The following is a 27,561-nucleotide window of genomic DNA, read 5'->3' as shown; positions in this document are numbered from 1 at the left end:
CCGTGCACGTCCCGTGGTTGAGGGGAAATGCAGAGAGGGTGGAAGCATGTGACAGCTCTTAAAGACTCTGCTCATAGTGACATCTGTCACTTTCCCCCATATTCCATTGGCTAAAGCAAGTCATATATTAAAGCTGATATCAATAGGGCAGGGAAATATAACCCTCTTATAAAAAGCATTGCAGATTGTTGGGCATAGCAATATAATCTTTCCTGTACAATAAAAGCAGGCAACTGGGAGCAGACTAGAGTTGGAATTTGAGTCAGAAATCTACAGGGTCTGCCACAGTACACACACACACACACACACACACACACACACAGCCTTTTTATTTATTTATGTTCCAGAGCATTTCACAAGATAAGTATTCACATCCTTTGGGAACTGTGGTCTTGAGCCACGTCATGTTTCTTTGATAAAATAAAAACATCCTGGTATCAAATACTTAGCCTTGAACATGGGCTGTAGTTCCATTCAGCATGGTAATAAATTCCTGTAACAGCGCAGCTGGCCGTCTGTGCCACAGCAGGCTGTCGGAAGATGCTCATCGTACTTCAAAACCCACTATTTTGTCAAGGAGATATTCACAAGCAATGTTTATTTTTAAGCCAGGAGAATTACAGAAAACAGAGTCATGTCTAGCTATTAATTTTTTTTCCTTTTTTTCTGAATCAGGTGCTGTCATACCATGCGACATGTTCAAAAGCTGAAGTTGACAAATTTAAGGTAAGGAAGTAATTGGTGCCCTACTAGGGCATGAAGGTAAACCTCACCTTTTGTTACTTGCTTCTGTAGAATTAGCTGTGCCCATTGGGTGCTGGGGGAGCAAGCAAAGGTGTGTTTGGATATTTCAGTTTTCCAGGGCAAGAGAGACATATAGAACAGAGTTGTCCCTTTATTATCATTGAAATGATTCTGTATTTATTCCTTTCTATTTGTTAAGTAAGCAGGATATCAGAAAAAATCTGTGGAATATGGTGAGAATTGGGATGCCTGGTTTGGGCATTGGTTTTACCTCCAACTTTCTGTTCACTTAAAATATTGGGGCCTCTATCTTCATCTGTAAAAATAAGTGAAGAAAGCAGGATAATAATAGGTAACATTTTTCCTGTATTAATTCATTTTGAGTCTTATAATCCTATGAAGCATATACTCTTCTATAGGTGAGTAAACTGAGGCATGGAGATATTGAATAGACCAGCCAAGGTCAAACAGTTGTAAGGGGCAGAGCCAGGCCCTCTGGTCCCAGCACTAGAGTTCTTAACCACCAGGCTTCACAGCCGCTCCACATGACCCCCTTCTCTCTCAGATGTCCTATGAGTCTATGAATGAGTCTTAGATATTCCCCTTTGCTTTAGTCATTACCATTTCTTTAAAGGCAGCTCAGAATTCTTGCTCCTCTTCCTGCCCTTCTAACAGGCCACAGCCAAAATGTGGGTATATGGAGAAACTAATGTTTTCCCTTTTGAAAGTTTTGGTGCCCGCCTTTTTAAGTTTCTGTGGAGGTTTAGGCATTTGTTATCATGTAAGCTGCCACTACCATCAGAAAGGTAATTTTTTGTATTGTAGTATTGGCTTGTGATAATACTTGATGATGGCTACTCTTCTAAGAGTTTCATTTGCCCATAGATGCGTTCATCTTCCCAGGAACTATGGCATAGAGACCTTTAGGCCTGATCATTGAATCAGGTCATTAGAGTCGAGTCACACTAATAAAGGAACCAAGGGAAGACCCCAAACTCATCTTAGGGATGAGGGAACTGCCGGGAAGGGCAGGGAGTGGACACTGGGCCTGAGGTGAGCTGCTCAGGCTCCATCCAAAGATATGGAAAAGACCTGTGATGGTGACCCAGGTCAGGAGGGACACGTGCCCGCCAGAGGTGACAACTGACAACCAAGAAAGAAGACAGAACAACCAAGACCATAGGAGTCAGGGCCGATCGTTGCAGAGACAAACACCCTAAACTGCAGCTAGAACGTGAGTGCCTTCAGGGCAGCACCCTTGGACTGTTTGGTTCACCCTGTCTGTACCGCCTTTCACAGTTCTTGAGACACAGTAGCACTCAGTAAATAACTTGTCCAATGGATGACTGAGTGAATGAATGGGTGACTAAATAAACCCAAACAGCAGTGTTCCGCAACTTAAAACAATTATTCATTAAGAAAATGTTAAAACTGTATATATATGTAATTATATTTTTTATATTTTATATATATTTATTAATATTTTTATCAACAGGATTTAAAGCTTTTTTAGTTTAATAAAGTTCAGTTCCCCAGAAACTCTACTTATGGAAATAATCTCCATATCTGTTTCACTGTTATACTTTGTACTGCTGTAATTATCATCATTGCTAAAAGAGGGGAGGGACAATCAGGGAGAAAGATAGCAAAGCTCACAGTGGACTAAACAGGCCTGCAAGAGCTATTTGATGGGACTTGGCCAGACCTGTAGCCGACCAAAATCACTAGCTGGGTACTCTCAAAGGTACTGCCCTTTGTTCAGGCTTAACTCTTCACTTAAAGTAAGGAGAACACTCTGGGAGAAAGAATGGGCCTGGACAGCTTTCTCCCACCTCCGTAATTCCTCACATTAACACAGCTGGGTTCCCGGCACTCCTCAGGTGGTCCACTGGTGGCCCAGGGGCTCTGAGCCTGCGGGAATGAAATAAAAGGTCCAGAGCAGCTATGAGATGAGCCCTGGAGGTCCAGGGAAGGCAGGAGCGGAGGGCAGTGGTGTGGCCCAGTTAGGGCCCTGACTCCTGATGGGTGAATGGAACTGGAAAGGCCAAACAGGCCAGAACCCTCAGAGCACCGGGGCATCCTCCTGCTTTTCCTCTAGTGACAGCTATCCATCATGGGAGATACGGAACCAGGAAATAAAGAACTGAGAGCCCCTTTCTGCAATGACATGGGCTTGGCTGAGCAATCTCAGAGGTTCGCTTTTTCTCTGTTCTTCCTTCGGTACACACAGAAGCCACCCGTGTGTACGGGAAGTCATAACAGACTCCTGACTGTTATGCTTTCTTTGCTCACCTTCCTCTCCAAATGTACACTCTGGATAAAATCGTTCAGTCCCCTTTGAGTCCTCACACTTCCTCACCCCCACACGCTGTCCCCTCCATTCCGACTTCAGAATGGCTCTCAGGCTCCTGTTGGCCTCCTGTGATCACCCCTCCTTCAGGCCCCCGCTGCCTCCTGTGCAGACGGTGGTTCCGCAGGCCCTTCAACCGGTCTCTCTGCCTCCTCTTGGCCTGCTTCCAGTCTACCCTATCTACGCATCGCGGCCAGACTAGCAGTGCTCGTCTGTGGCTGCCGGCTTCCTTCCCACAAAGCTGAGTGTCCTCTATAAGCCTCTAGAGACATCCTGTCAGATTCTTTAATTGGACTAATGTGCTCTGAACTCTGACCTCCATTTCACTTTTTCTCCTGTCCTCCACCCTTCACACGAGTTCCACTTCATAGTTTCTGTCCCTCTCTCTCATTGGGCCCACCCCTATTCCTATCTCTGCATATTTAAAATCTCAGTAATCCCATCTGATCCTGCTCAATTGCTCCCCTCTCCATGAAATTGTTCTAATGGCTCGTTTGCCATTATTTTATTGTATTTATTATTTCTATCCTGCAATATAAGTCTTTGGGCACCTATCTAATTGCCTGCTTAAACTGGGAGCATTTTTAGGGGAGAATCCTCATCTAAGCTGTTTTGTAACCCTTATATCACCCAAAACCATGCCTTGCACCTGGGTGCTGGAGAAATTTCTACCAAGTGACCAAACCTATTGAACTGTTTGCAGACTTGATGGCAGACGACATTGCGACAGGTGAGTGGGATTGTGAAGCAGGGACCTGTGATGATGAGAGTAGAGTCTGTAAATTCGTCTTCAACCTGTTTTACGTTCTTGGTGGTTAGTTTCCTGGGTTTCCAATGAATTCTAAACTCTTTCTAAATACAGGGATGCCTTTTCTTTATTTAGGATATTCTCCTGGGAATGGCCACTGGGATGATATCTGTCCCTCCTGCTGTGGGCAAGGGCCCTTGCCAATAATTCTTAGTTGATTCAACAATGTCATTGATACTAAATACGACTAGATTTTTTAAAACTCTATTTTCTTGAATCTCAGAGTACCTTTCTAATTTCTTGTATTTATTTATTATTGTATTCCGTACCTTCTGCCCATTTTCAAAATGCGGTAGTGCTTTGTTAGTTCTGCGTGTTTTCTCTGTTGACAAGGATCCATCAAAAACTCCGAAAAACGTGCACGAGTCATGATTCTGTCGGTCCCGAGGCACCGTAGGGAATACAAAGTCAGGAAAACGTCTGATCTCAGTGCTCAGTCTCTGTAGCCAGGGCTGCGCCCTTTGTAAGGCTGGGGCGGGGGGCAAACAGGTGCTAGACAAAGCAGCCACCGGACCTCTTGGTTCGTTCAAAGCTTCCAGGCCTCCGCTTTCCTCATCTAAAAAACAAAGCCATTTCCAGCTATTAAATGGTATAATTTTATGACCCTATAAAATCTATCTCTAGGAAGGAAGGGGGAAATAAAACACGAAGCAGCATAAAGGTAACAAAACATCATGGGGTCCTTAAAATTTCTGAATACCCAAAGCTGTAATTTTAAGCTCTGTTTAAAAACTTGGTAGAAAAGTTGGGCTAGCTTGATTTAATTGCGTATCATAAGTGATTTCCAAAGCCCACGGTGACTATATCCTATTTGAAGGGTAATATAATACAATAATACTTGTGAGGAAGGTAAGTGATTATTTCAGTTAAGACAAGAATCTTGGTCTCACCCACATAAAAGCTATACACTAACAGTACCTGTAAGTGTTAAATGATACAGTGTCCTAAATAACATGACTTAGCAGTGCACAAAAGCCTCTTCAGACCCATTGTCTCACTGCAGCCTCACAACCTCTCGGTGAGAGCTGGGTTATCAGCGCTCCATTTCACATATGAGCCAACCGAGAACCAAAGAGCTGGCAAGCAAAATCTACATATTTGGCTTTGATTTTTTTCTTTCCAATATTTTGCTTTGACCTTGAAGGCAATGCTGCTCTTCAAGTAGCTGAATGGGAAAATGTAGCAATATCACCGGATTTTATCCTGAAGTTATGTCTTATGATTTAGCCATCATTCTTAGAAATTCCATGGCATTTTGACAGTTTAGGGGCCAAATAAGTATGAATGGTGATGGTGTCTGAGAAAAACAGGATTTTGGACTGAACTTAACCGACATTTTAAAAGAGACTTTTCATGGTACTCTTTCGGCAACCAGTATACAATGCTGTTTTATTAGAAAGTTCCCTTAGTGCTGTGTTTGTGCCATCCATGTGACTTCTTGCCCTGGGGTTTCAGCCTAGAAACAGCCTTTGCTTAGAAGCCTAAGGAAACTGGACACAGCGAACATTATGAAGATATTGCATCATCCTTAGCAGGAGAGCATATGATCCATTATTCTGACATCTTGCTTGTCTTCCTTACAGTCGGGTTGGCTGTCTAGCTGTATGGAAATCTCCCGACATCTGGGAAGCTCAAAGGAGAAGGAGCAGCCCCACTTTATTATCCTGTGCTCTCTGGGGCTGCCAAGTACCTTGTAAGACAGATAAGAAGGATATGAGCTTGTGAACATCAATTTAATGATAAAGCACTTGTCGGGAGATAAAGTCTTATGTTTAAAGCATGAGAACTGATAAACTAGAGACTGTTTGGGGGAGGACATGCGGAATGTGAGGCTGGTGTGTGTTTATGTAACATTCCTTTAGTGGTACTGCCTTTAGGGACGTCAGGGCTAGTCATCTGCACACGTGAAATACGACGCCTTTCACACAAGACTCTTGAGGTAACTTTAAGGATTTTTAAAAGTTGTTCTGAATAATTGGTTACTGCCTTGACTGCGTGTATGTGTGTACTTTAGCTTAAAGGGATAGCACGTGATTTGGAGTTTCAACTCTGGCTTGAGAAAAAGATCTTGTGGCAGGCGATTCTTTGTCTCCAAGGAGACATGCAGCCCTGTGAGAAAGCAAGATCTGAGATGAAACACTTTGGCCACTGGGTGCCATCCTTGCTCCACGGAAGGATTTGCTGAGCCACATTTCTAGGAAAAATGGTCAAACACTGAAAGGCAGTTATTTAAACGTAATTTCAAGATGTAATAATGTTTGTGTGTGCGCATGACCTGGAATCGGTTAGCAGCGCGGGCAGCTCATGCATTTGCCTAGGCACGACGCAGAGGGGCTGGGGAAGCCCCCGAGCCAGCTCGGCCTTAGCAACAAAGCCGTGCAAAGCCCGCTGGCCCGCGTACCCCACAGAGCCGGGCGGCGGGTGGTGGCAGGACCGGCACCGGGGACGGGCTGGGAGTTGTTGACCAGGTGGTGTGCTAGGGGTCCGGAGGTTAGCAGGGCCGATGCTGTACTAATTATTTTTACTGTTGCATATATTGCAGCATGCATGTAGCAGCACTGGACCCAGCCGTCTCTGGCTGCACTCTTTTCCTTCCTAGGAAATCTGCATGTTGGTGGAATAGTAACTCTGTTTCAGATGCTTTTTATTCCCCTAGAAGCAATTCAAGGAGTTTGCAGAGACACCAGCTTAGAACATCCATGGTCAAGGACATAACATCTGTGCAGTATTTTGCTATCTTTGGATTTGACACTTACACATAATACCAAGAAATGAAGCTCAGCATTATGAACATGAATCTCCACAGAGACTATGCTAAGACTGTCATGTAACCCAGGCTGATATTTCCTTCCAGAGCCTCAAACATTTTCCTGGGACTAAAAAGAATTTGAGTAGAAACAATAATTGTAATAAAAATTGAAAATGTGTTACAGTCACACCATAACAAAAAGCTCTAGCATCCTTTATACAAGACCACATTATAGAAGGGATCCAAGCTCAGAACAGATTTTACCTCACACTCCCAAGCCGGGGGTCACTGAGCTGGCCCCGTACTTGGCCCTGGCAGCTGGCCCAGAGCAGTGGCTACAGGTACTTCTTTAACTCACTGCAATCAGATCTGCACAGCCAGGAAAAGAGGAAGTGTGAGAAAAGCTGGCAAGAACTTACACAAGTGCAGGCTTTTTTCAACCTAGAGGGGGATAAAAGGCTTAAATACTCTTCTGCTATTAATCATCTACAGGTGGATGGACTTTTAAGTCTATTTGCTGGGCTTACTGAAGGATAACATGATATCATTTGTTATATATGTTAAATATTGCTATTCACTAAGAGTTGTGCTGTTCTAGCTGTAGCATGCTTGCTGATTCTAAGTGCTTTCATGGCTCTTACTTCACTGAGTGTTAAGAGAAGACTGTACGGGAGGAATCCGTAGCTGCACCCATTCGTGGTTCAGGCCGCACACCGCCGATCTCGAGGCCTCGCTCCTTGTGGCCGAGGCCCCTTCCTTGGACGCTCCCCTGCCCAGTGTCTGTGCTCAGACCTCTCAAGGGGATGGTCACCAGGAACATGCGAGGCAGGTGATGAAATTTACCATCTGCCTGGTCTGTGTTCAGTGCCTACTGTTTTTTTTTCTTATTTTATAGAGGATGAAACTGAGGTACAAAGAACGGCCCGATTAATTATAGTGTACAAGACATGGTGATACGGGTAGGCATGCTGACTTTGGAATATTCCCTTTCGAAAGGGCATGGAACCCTTTTTGACTTAGGTCCGTTGGCTCCTGGCATGGCCCTCTCCTTACGGTATGAGTACGAGCCCGTCTGTGATCACGGTGTAGCTCCTTATAGATGAGTCCAGATGTCAACGGACTCTGCAAAGGGAGTTTTGTTTGTTCGTTTGTTTGTTTTTCAGCTTACACAGTTTGCAAAGTAATGCAGCCCTGTGGTTTGACAGGTGTGGTTTCTCAGCCTTCAGCATTCAGGAATATCGACTTCAGGGGATAGGTTCATGGGATCTAAAAGCGATTTTTCTGCCCAAACCGTAAATCCCAAACAATTTCTGTGCTGAATGATCCCCTTCCTCTCTGTACCAGGTTCACTTTCCTAACATCTATTATCCATTGTGGGCCTTTCCAGAGACAGAGGGGAGCTCTGTGAAAACGAAGCTTTGGGGTTTCAGCAGAAACAGGTGGCCACTCTCAGCACTGGGCTTAAACATGTCAAGCAACCCCGTGAAATACCAAAGCTGGATATTAAGGGAGGACATTGTATCTTCCCCTCAGCACCAACAGGAAAGCCCTAGAATTCAGGAAAGAAAGAAAAGAGAGAGGTTTTCTGTGACTACATTGCTCTAATATGAAAAGTCATAGCAATTGGCTTCCCTTTAAAACCATGGATAAATTTCTGTACTGCCTGAACTACGTTTCAAACCATCAGTGATCTCCTTGAAAACAGCTTTCCTCTGGTTCTTGGAGAAGTTCTGTGCAAGAGCAAAGGCTGGGCATTTTGATGAACCCCTTAAAAACCAGAGGTGCAAATATTCTGTTGTCAGGAATGTCCCTGACTGCCCTGGGCTGTGGCCAAGAGCCTCTCCCCCTGTGAGCTCTTTCTCCCGCCGCACCATTTACTCATGAGAGGGCAGGATGAGTAGGGGCAACGTTCCGGACGAAAGTCTTCTTCCTCTATATAACACACATAGCCCGAAGTCCTCCCCGGAAGGCTTACAAGCTGGAGTACACCGAGTACCCAGAGCAAACCTTGTCCCATGGATGTGCCCCTGCCAACCAACTGCTGTGGGCAGAGTCACCTGACCACTCCCAGAGCTGACTGCAGCAAGCACCTAGGTCGTCCCTTATTAGGCCAAAGGTGCAAAGCCACATCCTTGCAGCGCTGGGCTCACTGCAGCCTGGCTTTCCCTACAATGGGGTTTCTCATCTTTCAGCAAACCCTTGTCTAGGGAGAACCATTCTCAAGTTCCAGTTTGGGGAATCTCATGGAAGTTTTCTGGTTGGTTCAGGTTGGGTCAAGTGCCTGTCCCTGGACCAATCAATTGTGACAGGGGTGTGGCCATAGAAGAACCTGTCAGCTCTCAGGTGAAAACACCCAGTTGGAGTAGAAGGACCAGTGTTCCTAGAAAGGAGACCATACTAGGCAGAGACTATCATAGTTGCCCTTTACAAGTGAGGTGTACCTGCAAGTAACTTTCATATAGTGACTTTCAGGCCCTGTCAAACCTGCCCGTGACCTCTCTTGTGGAAAGGACACGTTTCCTTCTGCACAGATGAGTTGCTCATAACAGCCCCTTCTTAATTCATAATTTGTAGACACTGGGCGATACCCAGCAGTGTGATCCATCTGGTGAAATGGCTTCCCAAGTGACTTTGTTTAAACTGCATTATTGGAAACTGTTCTATTATGTCCTTCAGGCTTCTCTATTTCCACAGCTAATCCCACTGAGGGTCACCCTGATTTAGCTCTCAAACTCACCCAAATATTATAAGGCAAATACATGTAACTTCCGGGGATGTGCCAATTTAATCGGCCCAGGAATTGCTCCTTAACAACCGTCTCATTTGTTCATATCACAGCAGCATCTTCCCGTTGTGCTGGAACACTAGCGGCTCCGATGCACAGAAAAGCCCCTTCCAACTGGACCGATCAGTAATCCACACATCCTTCTGGAATACTCATTTCTTTGTGAACTAATTAGAATTTACTGGAGAATTATGCAGATCAAATAGGCCAGACATCCCTATATCTGATGTTTGAAACTCACAGTAAAATAGCTCAATTCCTAATCTACTTCCTGGCCTCATTAGAATTCAATTAGTGAAAGGACATTCTTGCCTAGAGGCTCTTTGGCAGATTTGTGTGTAAACAGTTAACCCAGTGTTAGCCAAAGCAGTTACTTGTATCCAAACAGCTCTCTCTGACTGCAAAGAGAATCCCAAAGCTGTTTAGACAAGAAACATGCCTATCCTCCCACTGGGATGCAAGTATTTTAAGTGGACAGAGTGAGATAAATGCAGCCAGTGCTGGCCCGACACTGACCACACACTGCGGCTGCGGGATTGTTGCAGTTGACGGTCATGGGAGGGAGTTGAAGAAGTGGACGCTGGAGACAAGGAGTCAAAGAAAAACGTAAAAGGCCTGTTTGATATTGTTTAAAACTACTTCCTGAATTAACAAGTTTAGACTTTGAAATGTATCAACACCAAACTACAAAGGGTATGTGGAAATACACGTGCATTTCTAGGACAGGTGGAACTGCTCACTGGACCATGAAAAGCAGGGTATTCGAGGGCAAGACAACCTTGAGTTGGTTTTTCTTTTGCTTTTTTCCTGCAGTATTTCCATAACTGTTCTTCAGAAGCCTAAATGTAGACTCAGGCAGATTTATTTTTCTTCTAACAGGGTATGTTATAGTTGTCACTCAGCCTTGAAATAGTTTTCCTCTCCAGTGGAACATCAGACCGGTGATATATTTACAGAGCTCTTCCCACCCGTCACTCTTCTGCCAGCCTAGTGCGTCAGCATTGCACAGAACGCCCCACCAGCCAATGGCAGGGTTTGAAGCCGCTGCGTTTATGGGACATGTTTTCAAAATATTCACAGTCACCCAGCAACAGGAAAAGGTCTTTCATTGGCTCTCTCACTGTCAGCTAGAAAGGAGGACAATCCAGATGGACTTCAGCTGTGAAGATCAAGATGTGGCATTGGAAAGGGGAGAGACCAGGTGCTTGAACACACGAGCCTCTCAGGGACGAATGTGGCATTTTATAAGTATCAAGTAAAGCACACTGTTTCCATGCCCCCAGATAAGAATCACATGTTAAAGAATAGCATGTGAGGGGCAGGCAGTTTCCATCTGCAGGGTCACAGGCGCATAAAAGATCAGCCTTGGCCCCCAATCTCTTCTGCCTGCTTGAAGGGAGTGCTGCCGCACTGGAGCCTCAGTGGGAAATGCACCAGCGCTTTGGTTGTGGAAACTATTAAACCTCCTCCCTCTGCTAGAGGCGGGATGCCATTTTCAGTGGGTATTCTAAAGACAGAGCAAATCCCGTAAGTTATTTTATCAATTATCTGATCTTGCACATTATCTTGCCCTTAAAAGCTTCTACCTGATTCTTCAGGTTGACTTCCCCCACCCAGAGAAGACCCAAGGAGAGAGCCAAGGAGCAGGTCAGCATTACCCTGGCCTTGAATAACAGACAGTTGCGCTGCCCCAGTCCTCTCTAATTTCCCCCCCTTTTTTGTTACTATAGGACAGAAAGATAATACTCTCTGGGTGGATATGTGAAATCAAAGCAATTATGAAATCCTTAGAAAAAAAATGTGCTGTGAACCAGGCAAAGAAAAAAATAAATAAATTCTTAAACTGACGACACCCAGGCCTTGCTGCAGACCCAGCCTCTCGTCACGTGAGGATGCACGATGGGAGGGTGCACACCCTCAATAACTGAGAGCAGTTACACTCTGAAGCTTCGGTGCCGGGAGCACACACAGAGCACGCACAGAGCTCACCATTGGTTAAGGACTTCCAGGCAGAGCAGGCTGCCTGACTGTAAGAGCTCACTCAGTGTAAAGTCCTCCCTGCGATTCACAAAGGCAGCTGCTCTTTGCCGGCTTAGACAGCAACATGGAGGGAAGGGCTGTCCGCTTTTCCATTAGTCAGACTGGAAGTTAGTCACAATTATGAGTAATTATAATTAACAGTTGGCCACATATTAACTATAGACCCTGTATTATTTTGTGCACGTTAATTTTAGACTCAGATTATAGTAAACTAGTATGTGAATATCATCTGTGTGTATCTTTAATGGATATAAAATGAGATAGTCAAATTTGCCTTAACTAAGCTGTAAGCTACTTGAAAAATTGCTTAATCTCCTGGGCCTAACACAATGCCTGGCATAAATATTTCTTGAGTGACGAAAGCAATAAAATGGTGACAAAAAAACCTCATGAATCTGCCTGAGTTTCACAAATGACAAGCTTTGGAAAGTTGTGAAACATTTCTATCTTATTTCCAACATTTGGGTGTAAAGTGTAATGAAAATTAAAGTCAGGAAACCAGAGTTATAATCTTTTTGGTCACAAGTCTATGAACAGATATTACTATGACCTTGTTTTATGGATGAGGAGACTGAGGGCAAAGAAGTAAAGGAACCGACCCAAGGTCACAGAGTTGATGGGTCACAGGTCTAAGATTTGAACCCAGGTCTGATCCAAAGCTCATGTGGTAACCATTACGCAATTCTGCCTGCACACCCGTGTGTTTTTTTAAGTATTAACATTTCTTTTGTTTCAAAGCACAGAGTAGAACATTGAGGAGAAAATGCTTACGAGGTTCAGATACGTCTTTGGAGAGGATACAAAATAAGCTGAGAGTCCAGATGCAGGAAGGATGAAGCACCTGGGACTTTCTGAGCTCTAAACAGGTCATCAAACCGAGGCTGCAGTCCCCGCCTGTTTCTTGTGGTAGCTCTGCAAAGGCGGGAGACGGTTTGTCCAGATTCAGTTTTGCCATCACCGTCACTAGACTTGAGTTCAAGTCCCAATCCTGCCTCACACTTCCGGTGGGACTGGGGGCAGTGCCTAATCCCCTTTGAACCTCCCTTTCCACAGTCTGAAAACTGGGACAAGAGGAACCTCCCCATGGGCTGTGCAAGGATTAAAGGAGGTGATGGTATGGGAGGAACTGTATCCATGCTGGCACTCTGCAGGTGCTCGATAAATACGAAATGCCTTCTCTCTTTCTCCTATGCCCTTAAGTTAAAAGGATGGAGACCCTCATTGCTTAGCACATTATAAAAGAAGTCCATAAAATTACACAGTTTTTCTCTCTGTATAAAATTATACAGTTTGTTTAATCAGTAAATGTTGGTTCCTTAGTTGAGGAGGAAGAGACATGCATTTCCTACCCATTAAAATTCTAGAAAAGCTCAAAGACAAGGTGCAATTTTGAGCTAGAAATTTACAAAAGATAATAGGCTTTCCAAGGCTCCAGGCTACCAGCTATTTCCCAGCCTTCATTTCTCAGGTAAACTGCACGAACGGTGAACAGTCAGGAGCTTCCAGCACCTACTAGCTCGAGTGGGAGACACAGAAAGTCTTGGAGGGTTTACCTGCAGCAGAAGTTCTCACCGTTTGTTGTGAGGAAGAGCAGTTCCTCACTCACCTATGGTCGCACTGTTAGCAGGTATGGGCGAAACCTGTGCATTCTCACTGCAAATGGTCCCAGCCAACGAGAAGGAAGAGTGACAGGGAGTGAGCCTGTGAAACCAGCACGTCAACATGTCGGCTGAAACTTCAAGGTCACTTGGTGATCCAGAGCTGACCTCAGATAAAACTTCTTTCTCTGACACATCAGAGCTTTGGGGATTTTTTTCTCTCACTCACCTCGGCTCTGTGCACTGAGAAAGGAGGTCACTGGGGTGCAGAAGTGTCATCAGTGGCAGGTTCAGGTCAGAGGTCCTCAGACCTGGCTGGACATTAGACTCACCCAGGCCAGGGGGCCTTCAAAAACAGTTCCGATGCCTGGACGTCACCCCAGACTGACTGAAAAGACGCGAGGTCTAGGGCTGGCACTGGTATGTTTTCTGAAGGACCCAGGGGATTCTGTTATGGAACTTGGAATGAAAAGCACAGGTATAGCTAATGTTTCCCAAGCTGGCCTCATATAAAACCATTCCACAGAATATTAATAGATGTGCCACACACCCACAAAAGGCGTTTTGGTAAATCCTCAATTAAATAATTAGGTGACTTTACTTTCAACCTTGCCCAGCCATTTCTGTCCACATCTTTTTCAAAGCCCAGCTGCTAAGTGGCTTCTCTAACAGGGGGCCAGGGAACACCTGTCTGAGCACTCGCTGGCCTGGGTCCACACGCTGCCAGTGGAGAGGCACAGCAAGTCCTGAGAAAAATGAATAGAGGCATCCGCTGGCGGCCACGTCCCGTAATCTGAAATGTCATAGGCCATCCAGACCCTGGCATGGGTACTCTTCTAGAATGAGCCTTTAATTATTGTGCTCATCATTAAATAATAGTTGCAATAAAGACTTGTCTCAGGAATTTTCAAAGAGCAAGTCACTTTAATTACAATAATGTATATTTCAAAGCTGCTGCATTTTTATTGCCAGTATTTCTACCCCGAAAAGAAAATGTGTTGCTGTTTTTTAGTTGTAAATTCTCTCAAAGAAGGGGAGCTCCTAAAGATTCATATTGCCTTAGTCTACCTGGAGACACTCAGAGAGCAGGTCTTTACCTCCAACCAGGGATCTCAGAAAAGAGGTGGAAATAAAACGAAACTGACAATGACATTGAGCTTGAGTATGTTCAAGAATTAACGATGTACTGTTTAACTGCCTAAAATAAAAATGGGTAGTCAGTGATTCGTATTTTATTGGGCAGGGGTGGGGAGGTTTCTTATGTACGGCTGAGCTTATGTGCCGTTGTAAACGAATCCTAAACTCCAGCTCTCGGGATCTGAGAAGGGAGCTCTCTGCACCTGCGTCTTTCCTTCTGCCCAGGACATGCTCTGAATATCTGACCTGTTCCTTTTCCCAACAACCTCATCATTTTTCTATGCATAGTTGGTAGTATATAACAATTAGCCATTTCTAAGCCACAGTGAAATAGTGACCACACTCCATGCCAAATAGCCAAGAGCCTCAGAAGTTATCTGAGTGTTACTATTACTGTTATCATTTGTTGAGTACCTAATACGTGCCAGGCACCTTACACATGTTGTCTTAAGTTGATCACCAAAACAACTCTCTGAGATTAGTAATTTGGGCCTTCTTGACCTGATGGGAGCCTGCAGCCCAGTGCAATAAAAATAACTGCGCAAGTCAGTTACCAAACTGGGGTTGGAACTACTGTCTACAAATGCTCTTTGCAGTTAACCCTGATCTTAAATGTATGCTACACCTTATCCCACTGTGTAAGAGAAATGATACTTTGTATAGAGGAGAGAACGATACGTGTCTATAACTTCATGTCTGAACTGTTTCAATATATTGATACTTGAATCTCTAAATATAAATATTTGTACAGCATTTTTTAATTTTAAAAATATATTTGGCATCATCTACTTGTGGTCCTGATTTGCAAAATGATTGATGGGGCTTAAAATAGCAGATTAGTGGACATGTATATATTTATATAGCTATAGACACACACACACATATGCCAAGTTCTGTTTTGTCCAATGAGCATCATTTGCTGTCCTCATTGCAAGAAGATGACTTTCCATACCCACTAACTCCTCCTTGTTTGGGGAGCTGAGATATTGGATTTGCTCTATCTGGTCACATTCCCGTCAGGATCCCCTGTATTGATGAGGAAGTGGGCTGCAGGGAGGACCGCTGTCTGGAGGCATAGAAAATACAGCTAACCAGTTTCTTGATTCCACAGCCACTACCCAGAAAGAGAAGAATAATTTTTAACATACTTACTGTGACTGAAATACGAATCTAATATTTGATGACCTCTGGGAAAGAAGTGTAAAAAAGAACAATAACAAAAAAAGAAAAGAAAAGAAAAAGGCAGTAAAAGATAAACTCCTTTATCCTCAGCAAAAATAATGGGAGATGGTTATAACGTACACTGTGCCTGACGGAAAGGACTCTGCTCTGGCCTATACTTTCAGCAGCACGCTCTGTATTTGACTCAGAGAAAATAGCTTTTGACACTTACTCACAACATTTCTTTTACCACCTAATTCAAAACCAGAGAAGTTCTAGTTCTGACAAAAAGCTATTTTGATGTTTTATTTTTATTCCCCAGAAAACAGTTTCCAATGCCAAAGAATAATTTTATCAATATAAATAATCTAGCTTCGGGTGTTTTATATCATATTCAATGGCAAAGTAGGAAATGTAACATTTTTTTGCTTTGACAGCCCATGAAATCCATCATCTATTTTCATAGATCTTTCATTCAGAAAAAGATTCGGATTTTAAGGATTTATGGTCCGATCAGAAATATTTGAATAAAAGATTTTCGGCTTTTAAAATCAATATCAGGATTTACTAGTAAAAAATCTGGAGTCAGTTGATGAAATATTACTGTAATCATTTATCCTTTGTGACCTTTAAAAAATAAAAAATTAGCTGCTGTCTCATGCCCAAAGTTTATATCCAGCAACACCAATAGGAGCAAGAAGCTTCTTTCCTTCACCCTGAAGTTCAGGCCTCTTCAAGAGTCACCCACATGCCCTGCTGGGAGGCAGAGGGCACCGCATGATCTCGGCATTTAATACACACGCACAGGTGAGACAGGACAAGGGCTTTGTGCTCCCGGTGTGTCTTCCTAAGAGGAACTGGAATGATGAGAAATGTGTCCTGATTCATTTCCAGAATATGAATTTACAATCTGTCTACTCTCTTTCCGAGATGGGTAAGTGTGCTGTTCTATGTGAGTCCATGAAATGGACTCACTCTAAAATTTCCATTTAATTGGGTCATTGTCATAAAGGAAAACTATTTCCTCTCAGTGATAATTACAATTTTAAGAATATTCTCTCTTGAATAAATTTTACTATTTATCATTTATTAGACTTATTTTAAATGGTTTCATGGGCTGGAATTTTCTTGGTATAGAAGGATAAATATGATCGTGACGTTGAATGCATCATCTGAAATGTCTCATACCCAAGGCCGAGCTGCAGAAAGCTGCTGATCAGAGTCAAATATAAGAGAGAGATGGAGCAGAGCGCCCAGAACATTGGTGAATTCTGTCTCAACCTGGAAGGGGCACTTGGGAGGGGCAGCGGGTCTGCTGGAGAGAGCCCTGAACCTGGAATAGGGGATTCTGATCGCGGCTCCGGAGCCAGCCAGTGCTCTCACCTCGGCAAGTCATTCAGCCTCTCTGCCTTTATACCGAAAGGCATCAACCTTCTATCATTTCCAGCCTTTGTGAGTGACATCCAGAGGCCCACCCCTATTCTCCTTCCTTTCCAATGAGCTGAGTGAGGCTGAGACAAAGGTCTCTCAAATGCTTTCCTGAAATCCCTGAATGCTACAGGCAATCCAATGGAAGGCAAGCCAGAAGTGGCCCAAGACCCCAAAGATTCAAAATGAAGCTCAGAATTATAAGGAATGTGGGCAGGATGGGGGCGGGGGGTAGAAACGAAGAAATGTGAAGAGTCATTCCAGCATACCTAAGGATTTTAACTGGTCCAAGAGAGCTATTTATAATCAACTTCCCTCCAGAATCAACTTCCATCCTTCCCTTCCAGACCTCACAGACCCAGAGCCATCTCGGGCTTGGCCCAGACTCTCCCTGGCAAACTCCCCATGCTGCCCTCAGCTCACCCAGCAGGGACAGGTGGCAGCTTAGGTGCAAGGAGGGCTGGAGCCCAGGCTGCTGGGAGCTCAGCACCCAAAACAAGCGACTGCAAAGTGGAGCGCTGCGCAAAAGTCAGGGCAGGGCAGTCCCAGAACGGGGGTCAAATTGAGAACTGAGTGCTAAATTGTCAGTGGTGAGCACAGTAGAGGGGACACTGGATATTATTTCAGGAGCAGTGAAGCAGGTCTCTGACAAAATCTTTGCTGCTTTTGAAGCTACTGCTTCTCTACCAGGGAGAATTCTACCCCCAGAGGGAGTTACTGTTGTTCAGAGACAGCACGTCAGCCATTGCCCCACTGCTTCTCCCACCACCACCTCAGTAAGCCTCCAGAACATCCTGCTCCCACCTCTGACCAGCTGAGATCAGCGATGTTTGCCTTCCCTTCTCTCTCCTTTTCTGGGCCTGCCTACCTCATATGTGCCCCCACCCTTGGTTTTGCTTGTCATAGTTTCTTCCAGATGGGTATTAGATTTCTTCTGGCAGCCGATATCTACCTTATTTCAGTAAACCTTATTTGACACATATATTAGATCATCTCAGTCAATCTTTTATTATCTCCCATTTAGATTTAGCTCTCTCTATTGTGGGTACCATCGCTCACCACCTTTTCCTTTACTCTTCATCTTCCCCTCTCCGGAAACCCTGCTCAGGCTCACTCGTTTGGCTCAAAGCTCTGAATCCTCACTGCGCCACAAACATCTGTCTCTCGCGCTGGCAGGTGAAGCCCATCCTTGCTGGGCAGAGAGTCTCACACACGCACAGATGTCATCTTTCTGCACTTCAGGTTGCACTGAGGAATCAAATACCAGTCGGATTCTTGTCCATTTTTAAGTTGCTCATTGTTTGTTTGGCATTTAGTAGATTTTTTTTCCTTCTACTTTAGATTTCAGGAATTTTATCAGAATATGGCCACATGAAAAGGCATTTTTAAAAATCATTTCTACAGACTCCAGTCTTTCTTTAATTTAGGAAAATGGCCCGTTTTGGTTGTTTCATTATTTCCTTTCCGCAGGAGGTTCCTTTTTCCCTTCTGGACTTTCTGGTGTTTGCTCACTTTCCTCCTGGATCTACCCTCCAATTAGTTTGTGTTTTCCTGCTAGATTTCCAGATTTCCAAATTCCATATTTTTATTTGTGCTTTGATATATTTCTTCCCCTTGACCTTCCAACTCACTACTTTGGATCTCAACAGAAACCATCTTCTTCAATGTACCTACTAAATTTTTTTTTAGAAAGTCATGTCTTTAGTCCCATTTTTCTGCTGTAATCCTTAGCTATGAGGGTGATGAGGGCGATGTGGAAGTTGTCTCGTCTCCTCCATCAGCTCTATTTTGTCTCTGGCTGCTGGGCCCTTTCTGTGCAAGGCTCTTTTCATGTCTTCACTGGGGCCCAGGTCCACCACCTGGAGACCCCAGGGGCAGCAGTCTGAGGAATGTGGAAGGAGCAGAGGCCCCATGGGCAAGCTCTGAACCAACAGGCAGGCTGTCAACCTCTATGGAGACCTCAGGGAAAGCCCTCTTGGCTTCCTGGTCCCTTCAACTGGCTGCAAAGGCTGATGCCATCCGTGTCTCTCAGGGTGGAGGAGGGCTCAGCCCATCTAACAGCTAGCAGGTGAGAGGGAGAGGAGAGGCCTAGGAGAACAGATACACTCACTTGTGCTATGGCTGCTCCCTCTTAACAAAGGACAACAGGGGGCTGAGTGCCCTCAGATTCCTAGAGCTCCCCAGCTCCAGCCAATCCTGTCTTCTGGCCCAGAGAGGCCAGCATCCAACAGCAGCTTCTGACCAGAGCCCTGGCAGAGCCTGGGTTTCCCTGGCATTCTTAAGGCCCTGACATCCTGCCAGTGGAAGGGACTGGTGGCAGTTTCCCAACCTGCCATCTCACTGGCATCTCGGCAGGGCCTGGGAATATGCATGTATAAGCTACTCAGATGAATCTGGAGCAGAACTGATTATCAGAACAACCGACTTAAGGTGGAACTTGGTGCTTCTGCCTAGGGGTGCTAAGAGCCTGTTCTAGAGGTAGCAGGAGCTAAATATGCCCTGGTAATAGTTCTGGACATTGTGCTTTTATACCCAAGGGAGCTAAGTCACCCAAAGACCTGAAGTACACTCAGTCTCTTTTTCTTTCTCAATATGCAAGTTTTTCTCTCCTTATCTCTGATTTTTCTGTGACATACAAAATCTCCCATGGTTTTGGAGAAGTATTCATGGACGGAAACAGTTATCCTTTAGTGTGAGCACTTGACCTAAAAAAGCCAGGGAGGGCAATATAAAGTGAGGAGAGTGTACAGAAGAAAGGACCATCAATGCAACTCTCCCTAGGTTGTGAGGAGGGACGACTTGCTCCAGCTCTCAGACTATGCCAGCTCTAGGTCACTGTGGCTCTGTGGCTTCTTCCACACATCGGCTTCATTCCAGGATTCAAGCAGCAGAGCTGGCAAAACTCCATGATGTGCCTTACAGATATTTTCCACATGTGGGGGTGGGGTGGGGTGGGATTCAGTCAACTCCACTCACGTTTCATGACCAAAGCAAGTCACAGACAAGACTGAAGTCAATGGGCAGGGGAGTATCAGCACCCCGCGAGCGGCACGGGGCACATAGCAGTGTGAGGGCATGTAGAATCTCCTCCTATGGAAGGGAGTGAAGAACCAGGAATAATAATGTCATTCATCACAGTCACTGAGCGGAAAAGCATTCCTTCCAGAATTTATCCCCATAAAGAGGCCCACTAAGGGAAATCACCTGATAAGACAGTGACTGAGTAAGGTGATCTGAACCCACGGCCCCCTGTCCCTGCTGCCTGTGGCTCTGCTGTGACTCAGGAAGAGGGGACATGTTCTTTGTCCTCCAGCCTTCTGCACGGTGAATGTGCAAAGGGGAATTCGAAGACGGTTCCAACACACTTCAGGTTCGTGCTGCTCTACCTAATGTGACAGAGTCAAAGAAAGCAGGAACAGTCAGAGCAGGCCCACTTGTCAGCACTCTCCCCCAGCCCAGGCGTCGCTGTCTGACCTCAAGGACAGACTTCTGGCCCAAGAGCACATTTCTCCCCCTCCTGCCTCTCACTCAAAGCTGATTCACACACGCTTTTCTTCCCCTCCTCTAATACCTTAGTTGTTTTCTATCTCTAGCCCTTTGAGGTCCCCGTCTCCCTCTGAGCTACAGTACCCCTTGGTCTTAGAGATGTGTAAGTGTCCAGCCCAGCTACTCCCTTCCTGCTTGGTTTCACTGCTGGGCAGGGGGAGAGGGAGGGGGACAGGAAGGAAAACCCCAAGGTGGTCTGGACACCAGGTCGCCCGACCTTGTTTATTTAATGATCCAGATACCTAAAAAGCACAAGCTATCCCAGCCAGCCTCAGCTGACGCAGATTTTACGCGCCTCTGCTCACACCTGCTCTCATTTCCCACTTGAGTTTCGCTCACAGGCCTGCTCAGTGATTCCTGATCCCTTCCTGATTCCTGGGTGTTAGAGTCACAAAGCTGACCGAATCCCTCCCTACCACCCCCTCCTCTCCCCTTTCCCTTTAGATCCCTCCTATCTTCTTAACTTAGTCAAGCTTGTCACCAGCAAGGTGGTTAACGTCACTGAGCCTCAGAGGGGTGTGACCATTCACTGAGAAACTAGCTGCAGGTGGTGGCCACTCAGAAAATGCCAGTTCCCTTTCTTTTCACTTCTCTTGAAAGGATCTGAGTGAGCTACTGTATCATGGCCTTCCTAAATTAGAGGAAATTGATTTTGGAGGCACTCTACACCCTGCTCTCTTGTCTGGTGCTGGCACAGTTGAAAGCATACAGTAGGTGCTCAGTGAGCACCTGGTGACCCAGTTTCCCGCCCCCACTCCTCGTTCCCTGCGTTCCGGCACCTCACCTTGTAAGATTCACACGCTCTGCATATGTCCTGCCCTCTCATCCTTCCCTTCTCAGCCAAAACGGAGAGCAGCATTCGCACGCTGAACTCTTGTGTGGGGCTGGCGATCGATGATCCTAAGTGATCGTAGACTTTGAGGTTTTAACAGAAAATAATGAAAGCAGCAAAGTACCATTATTTAAAATTTAAGTTTTACTTCTGGTGCCTGGAATCAGCCTCTGTCTTAGCTTTGATTCTTCCATCCCTCTCCGTGTCCCAAAGAGAAGTAAAGAAAAACTATGATACATGGCTTTACCAAACGACTCATGACGTCATTAAATCACTTTGCTGTTTATGTAGAAGGGATATGAATTCAGAAACACATTACCCACAAATGCAGGAGCAGCAGAGGAGGAAAACAGCAGTGGCTGTGAGCTGCCTGGCAGTTGCGCTGTGATGACGTTGGCCCCTAGCGCTCCCTGGTGCCGCCTGCCACACCCTCTCTTACCTGGGGGCCCCTCTCTCCCTCCGGAATGAGGTCGAGAGCTCAAACTTCTATTTCCTCTACTGCCCATTGGAAACGGAGCTTCAAACCTCAAGATACTGCTTCTTCTTACCTTCCTAACCACGCTTTCTTCTAAGGAAATTATTTTGAGAGAAAGTATCCTTTTACATGTGTCCACTGAATTTAGCTAACATTCACCGAGAGCCTGCCAAGTGGCCGGTCCTCTGGGTGGCACAAAAATGAAGCAGTTTCTGCTCTTTCCCGCCCCATCCTTCGGGGAGTCCCTGTCTAGCAGGATAAACGGATGCCCACACAGCACTCTGTGAAGCAGCTGGCATGTAGTAAGCCCTAAGTATCTGTTGAATGGACGAGAGGAAGAGTGACTACACAGTAACTCGAACAAAGAGCAGACAGTGAGTGCCGTGGAAGGGGAAAGGACAAAGCACACTGGGAGACGGGATGTGGAAGGCTGCCCGCGGTGAGGGGCACTGGGGAGAGAGGCAAACTGAGGCCAGCACGTGGGGCTCTCTGGAAATGACAAACCCTTCCTGTGCCTTTTCTCAACAGCACAGCCCTGCAGTAATTTTTTATTTAAAGGAAGTGCGGTGCCAGAACACGGGATGGTAAGGGCTCATTCCACGAGATACCAAGCTGAAGAATGACTCAGTTGCCAGTGCTTCACAAGAGGATCACCTTCCTTGGCAGAATAGGGAGCTGATTTCATATTCGACAAGTTCACGGCCCCCCGATCCTTATGTTCTGAGATGTTTAACCTTAGCTTGAGGAGTCGTGTTTTCTTCCAGTGTATCTTGGATATCTCAAGACTGAATATATTTCTTTCCAAAAGTGAATATGGTGCCGTTTGCTGGGGAGAGAATGCCTTTCTAGATTGCATTCCTTGCATTGCCTTCTCTAAGGAACAAGGGAGAGGAAGGACTAGAACTGTAATCAGGGTACTTTTGAAGAGAACCACCGATCTTGAGTCTGACGTACATCATTTGTTTTGAGTTCCTGGAAGTTTAATAATATTCAATTACCCTGCAATAATGTAACAGATGCAATTGTGTCCCTGCCAAATTCATATGATGACACCCAGCCCCAGCACCCTAGAACGCGCCTGCAGAGAGATGGGGCCTTGAAGGCAGTGACGACGGCTCAGTGAGATCATCAGAGTGGGGCCCCGATCCCAAATGGTCGCTGTCCTTACAAGAAGAGGAGGAAGCCCCAGAGTTGCCTGCAGGTAGAGGAAAGGCCATGTGAGGACACCCCAAGTAGGCCGCCATCTGCAAGCCAAGGAGAGAGGCCTAGGCAAAGGCAAACATGCCAGCATCTTGATCTTGGACTTCCAGACCCCAGAACTGTGAGAAAATAAGTTCCTGCTGGGAGGTTGCCGTGGCGGCTCCAGCAAACTCATATGCTGTCGTAGTGTACTGAGGGCCTACTAGCAGCCTGGCCCTGTGCTAAGTATTTTATGTCACTTAACGTTTTAATGACTATGATAAATAGTTATTGTTATATTCCTCTGTTCAGAAGAGGAAATAGGTGCCCAAATCCACAGCTCTAGCAAGTGGCAAAACTCAGATTCAGAGGCACATCTGTTTGGCTCCAGGCATTACGTGCTGAGCATACTGCCACCCGCGTATATTAAGTAGTAGGTACGCAAGAAGTGTTGGGCTATAATAATTGCTGACATTGGAGACCTTGTATCCTTTCCTTACGGAACTTATAAATGATGAGAGACAGCTTTACAAAGATAAGTAAATAAACAAATACTGCATGGACAAGAATGTCTGGGATTAATATCGCCGTGGCAACGCCACAGTGAGTCTAAGCTAAGAGAACATGCGAGTGATTGTGAAGACAACATAGGGTGGAGGTTACGAACATAAGGGGCAGGAGGCAGATTCGGCAGTTTTCTAGTTAGTTGTACTACCTCGCACAAGTTAGTTATGTTCTTAACCTCACTTTCCTCCTCTGTGCTATGGGGGGCTAAATTGATACTAATAATGGAATATTACCCATTGGGTTGTTGGAGGATTAAATGAGATGCTTTAAAGTGCTTTGCATGGCCCTGGCTGGTGTGGCTTGGTTGGTTGGACCGAAGGGTCCTGGGTTTGATTTGCTGTCAGGACACCTGCCTGGGTTGCAGGTTCTGTCCGCAGTAGGGGCATGTACAGGAGGCCACATGGATGTTTCCCTCCCTCTCCCTCCTTCCTTTGCCTCTTCTCCAATGTCAATGAGCACGTCCTCAGGGGAGCATAAAAAGTGCTTTGAGTGATGCGCGGTACATCATGCGTCTCAATAAAGCACAGCATAGAAAACGTCCTTCTAACGGGGAGTCTCCCAAGCACCGACAAAAATAGCCAATCTATTTAAGCATGGTTGAGCTCTTAATTGTTTAAATAGAGATTATTAATGTGTTCAAATTTATGAATAATTAATAAGTTTTCACTAACTCTTACATGGGGGTTTCCAAATGCACAATTCTATTTCCAAAATATTTTTTCCATTCAGCACATTCAGATGAAGTCAAATACTAACATAAACAACCAAGAGCAGAGTCAGGTTCAGTGTTTGTCAGGGTTGCAGACAGTCTGATAGGAAGGCAAGGCCGAAGGGACTAATCAGATATATGATTGAAGTCAAAAAGTAAAGTTTTGCATGTGTGTGCCTGTGACATCGTGTGCATGTGTGTACGTGTGTGTTCTGGGGAACGCCTCCATTCATCTGAAAGCAAGTCCAGGTGCGGTTCCAGACAGGGGCTGTGACCGAGGAGTTGGCCCGGCAGCCCTCCGCCCCGCCCGATAGATTGTTTCTTCACTGCAGGAGATTGCTGTATTCAGCCCTAAGAGTAGAGACTTTTTATAATGCTTCATATGCTTTTATGGCATAAGCCAATATAAATATTTACTGGATCTATCAGCAATAGTATATAAATTCTTATTTACCTTGCTGCAGAGAGAACAGTGGAAAGCATGTGGAAAGTGGAGTCTATTTTTCTCCAAGCAGACAGGTTGGAAAATGGTTTCTGTGGAATGCATGAATATTGAAATATTTCCTCTCACAAGCTCACCGGAAAGTGATGGCTGGGTGGCCAGCCACGTCTGTCCATGCTGACAGATTGTGCTCCTAACCCCAACTAGCAGGACAAAAAGATGGGGCTCGAGGTACGGAGCAAGGGGAGAGAGCACGAGACAGGGCCAGCGATGTGACGGAAAGTCCAAACAAAATCACGCCCTTCTCAGTGGCCCCACGCCATCCCCTTCACCCCCAGGGGGCCCTGCTGTGTTAGCTAATCCTAATCCCTGCTCAGGCTGCGCCCCTCCCTGCCTCTGCTCCCAGGTGGGGTGTGGTACTTGTAACAGTGCTGGGACCCATCCCCCCAGCACACACAGGGCGGGGTCAGGTGGACTTTTACCAAATCCACAAAGAGGGCGGAGCTGAGCTTCAGGTTTCCTTTAATCCTCCAACACCGGCCTTCTCTACTGCTTCCCAGGCCTCCAGGCTCCATGCCCCTGCTGTCCCCTGTGCCTTAGGTGTCTGGGACCAGTGTTAGTGTTTGCTTATCCCTGTGAATTCCGTTTAGTGGCAGTTCTCCCGTAATGCTGTAATTTCACACTACAGAAACAAGGGAGGATGGTGTTCCTTGGTCTGTAGCTTTTGTGAATCAAGTGCAGGACCAACTCACAGGTTCGAACCCTGATCCCCCACTAGGGGCTGAGGTCCTGGACAACCTCACCTCATGTTGGAGCAACAGTTCTCTCACCTTCTTTCTCCTCCATCTTTTCTGGTCTAGTTGTTGAAACAGTTGTCAGATTGTTGTCTCATTCCTTAGGGAATTATTCTCATTTTCTGCCCTGTTTTACAAGCCTATTCTTCTACCCCATTGCATCAACGGTATTTTCGTTTTAACGGAGAAGGCTTTTCTGAGCTATACTGATGAAACTCATGGCGGGATCTTAGGCAGGCAGGAAAGAGGCTCGCTTGGATTCATGGATCTTTCCCCCAGCCTAGTGCATCCATTCAGTCCATGTGAAGATGTTTCCATATCAAGTTGTACTTTTTCCCTTGTACTATTCCCACCAAGAGCTGGGAATTTCTGTCAGTCTTCTGCAAGTTTCTGTGTGTCAAATAAACATATAAGCTGCTCATTAAATCCAAACGTTTAGAAAAACTACAGTGTGACAAGGCTACTAGCAGACAAGTTGGGTATTGGGTGAAGTTATTTTATTTGTTTTCTACGATGCTTAAATTATTCTAAATCTAATACAGAGTGCCTATTGGTTGGAGAAGATGGTATTTAAGCTACAAGAAGCTGGTATGTAAAGTGTTTTCCCTTTAAATGGAAACAATGTGATTAAATTTGTATTATCCATTATAGATTCTACATTATTTCATAAATGATGACCTAGGTTATCTTCTATAAACATCTCTTGTAATATTAATTCCTACTCCTCTTTTAGTACTCTTTGGGTGGACTTAGGTACCTAGCTAAACTACCAGTGAGAGTACAGTTTACCCTCACTGATCACATAGTCACGGAGTCCCCACCGGGTGCCCTGCAAGGCACTGTGGGGTGTGGGAGGAGCATCAGTGGCCTTGTTTTCCCTCTCTCAGATGACGCTGCAGCAGACGGGGTAGCAAGGACTCAAGCAAAACCCACAGCGCAGCAGCTTGAGGTGGAGGGGGGCAGGAAGCTATTCAGGTTCACCCTCACGTGTGAGCCAGAGAAGCAGTGGACCAAAGAGATGGGGGTCCTGCCAGCACCGGGACGGAAGGCAGCAATTCACTGGGCTCGGAAGACCAGGCTGGAAGGGCAGCACTTGCTTTAGGGTATTCATACCTCACATCTCTGAACCTTAAACTCTAATGCAACGGACACAACCTTGGCTGCCTGCAAATATCCACCACCCTCCCGCTGCTGAGACATGGGAAGGACACCATGAGAAGTTTGTGATGACCTCATGGGGCCACCACATTGCACTCTCCCATCCACACTGCAAGGACACATCTCCTTCCTGGGGCGATGGAGCGAGCTCTCTTACTACCCAGTCCCACTGCCGTGAGCTCAGACTGGAGCCAGAATACCAGGGCCACGGAGTCAGGGGCCTCTCTTTATGTCTTTTACTACAAAGAGCTCCAGTTATGTATAAACAAGTAGTGCATTAGGTTCACTTAAAGCTGAAAGGCTACTTGCCTTATATTACCTGATCATGTGTGTGTGTGTGTCTAAGTGTGTCTCAGTGTGTCGAAATGCGAAGTAGTTACAGGGGTGGTTGGCAAAAAGCCCCACAACCTCAAATCCTCCAGAGGAAATGGCGGCGTGGCTTGGGGACAACTGGTAAAATAACGTCAGCAGGATTTTCAGGCCTTCATTCATTCATCCAATAACTACTTAAGGAGTTCCTTCCAGGTGCTAGGTGAAGACTATGCTGGGCACTTAGAATGCAACAATGAACAAGGCAGACACACTCCCTGCCTTCCTCTATTAGACCTTTAACAAATAATTATACAAGCCAGCACTGATGGAGCAGGGACATCATAATCCACGGAGGGGAGGGTCTTAACCGGGTCATTTCAGCTTCCCACTCTAGTCCAGGTGTACAGGACCCTCTTTCTTGGCTTTACTGGTGTCCTTATGTATTATGGGTTTGCACGCTGAGCAGAGGTGCTTTGCCTAGACAGGTGTTACTCCCATTGGGTGGTCAGTAGGTGAGTTGCTAGACACTGATGAGCTAAAGTCTTCACTTGTCTCCCACGGGAGGAATAGCTGTTGAGTCCCCACGTGTAAGCATTAGGAAGTATCCACTTGAGCAAATGCAGGACAGTCCATGGGGCCTGACTCAGCTACCGAGTGGCTCGTGAGAGCTCAGTCAGTGTCTCTGTGGTGGTCCTTTGCTGGGTGTGCGTCCTCTAGATCAGCGGCCATCCTCCGAGGGGCTGTCTC

At 45.7% G+C, this 27,561-nt stretch overlaps 1 protein-coding gene across 3 annotated transcripts in view; it reads left to right on the top strand.

Moving 5' to 3' along the window:
- Nucleotides 1-27,561, top strand: part of PDE11A (phosphodiesterase 11A) — a 316,746-nt gene that overhangs the window by 185,446 nt on the left and 103,739 nt on the right. For all 3 annotated transcript variants that reach the window (XM_024561537.3, XM_045196309.2, XM_045196313.2), the window contains one exon: nt 676-726. In XM_024561537.3, the coding sequence (XP_024417305.2) occupies nt 676-726 (51 nt within the window). The remainder of the gene's footprint in view (nt 1-675; nt 727-27,561) is intronic.

This window comes from Desmodus rotundus, chromosome 2 (genome assembly GCF_022682495.2).
Source record: "Desmodus rotundus isolate HL8 chromosome 2, HLdesRot8A.1, whole genome shotgun sequence".
Taxonomy (NCBI): Eukaryota; Metazoa; Chordata; class Mammalia; order Chiroptera; family Phyllostomidae; genus Desmodus; species Desmodus rotundus.
This window is presented reverse-complemented; position numbering and strand designations above follow the sequence as displayed.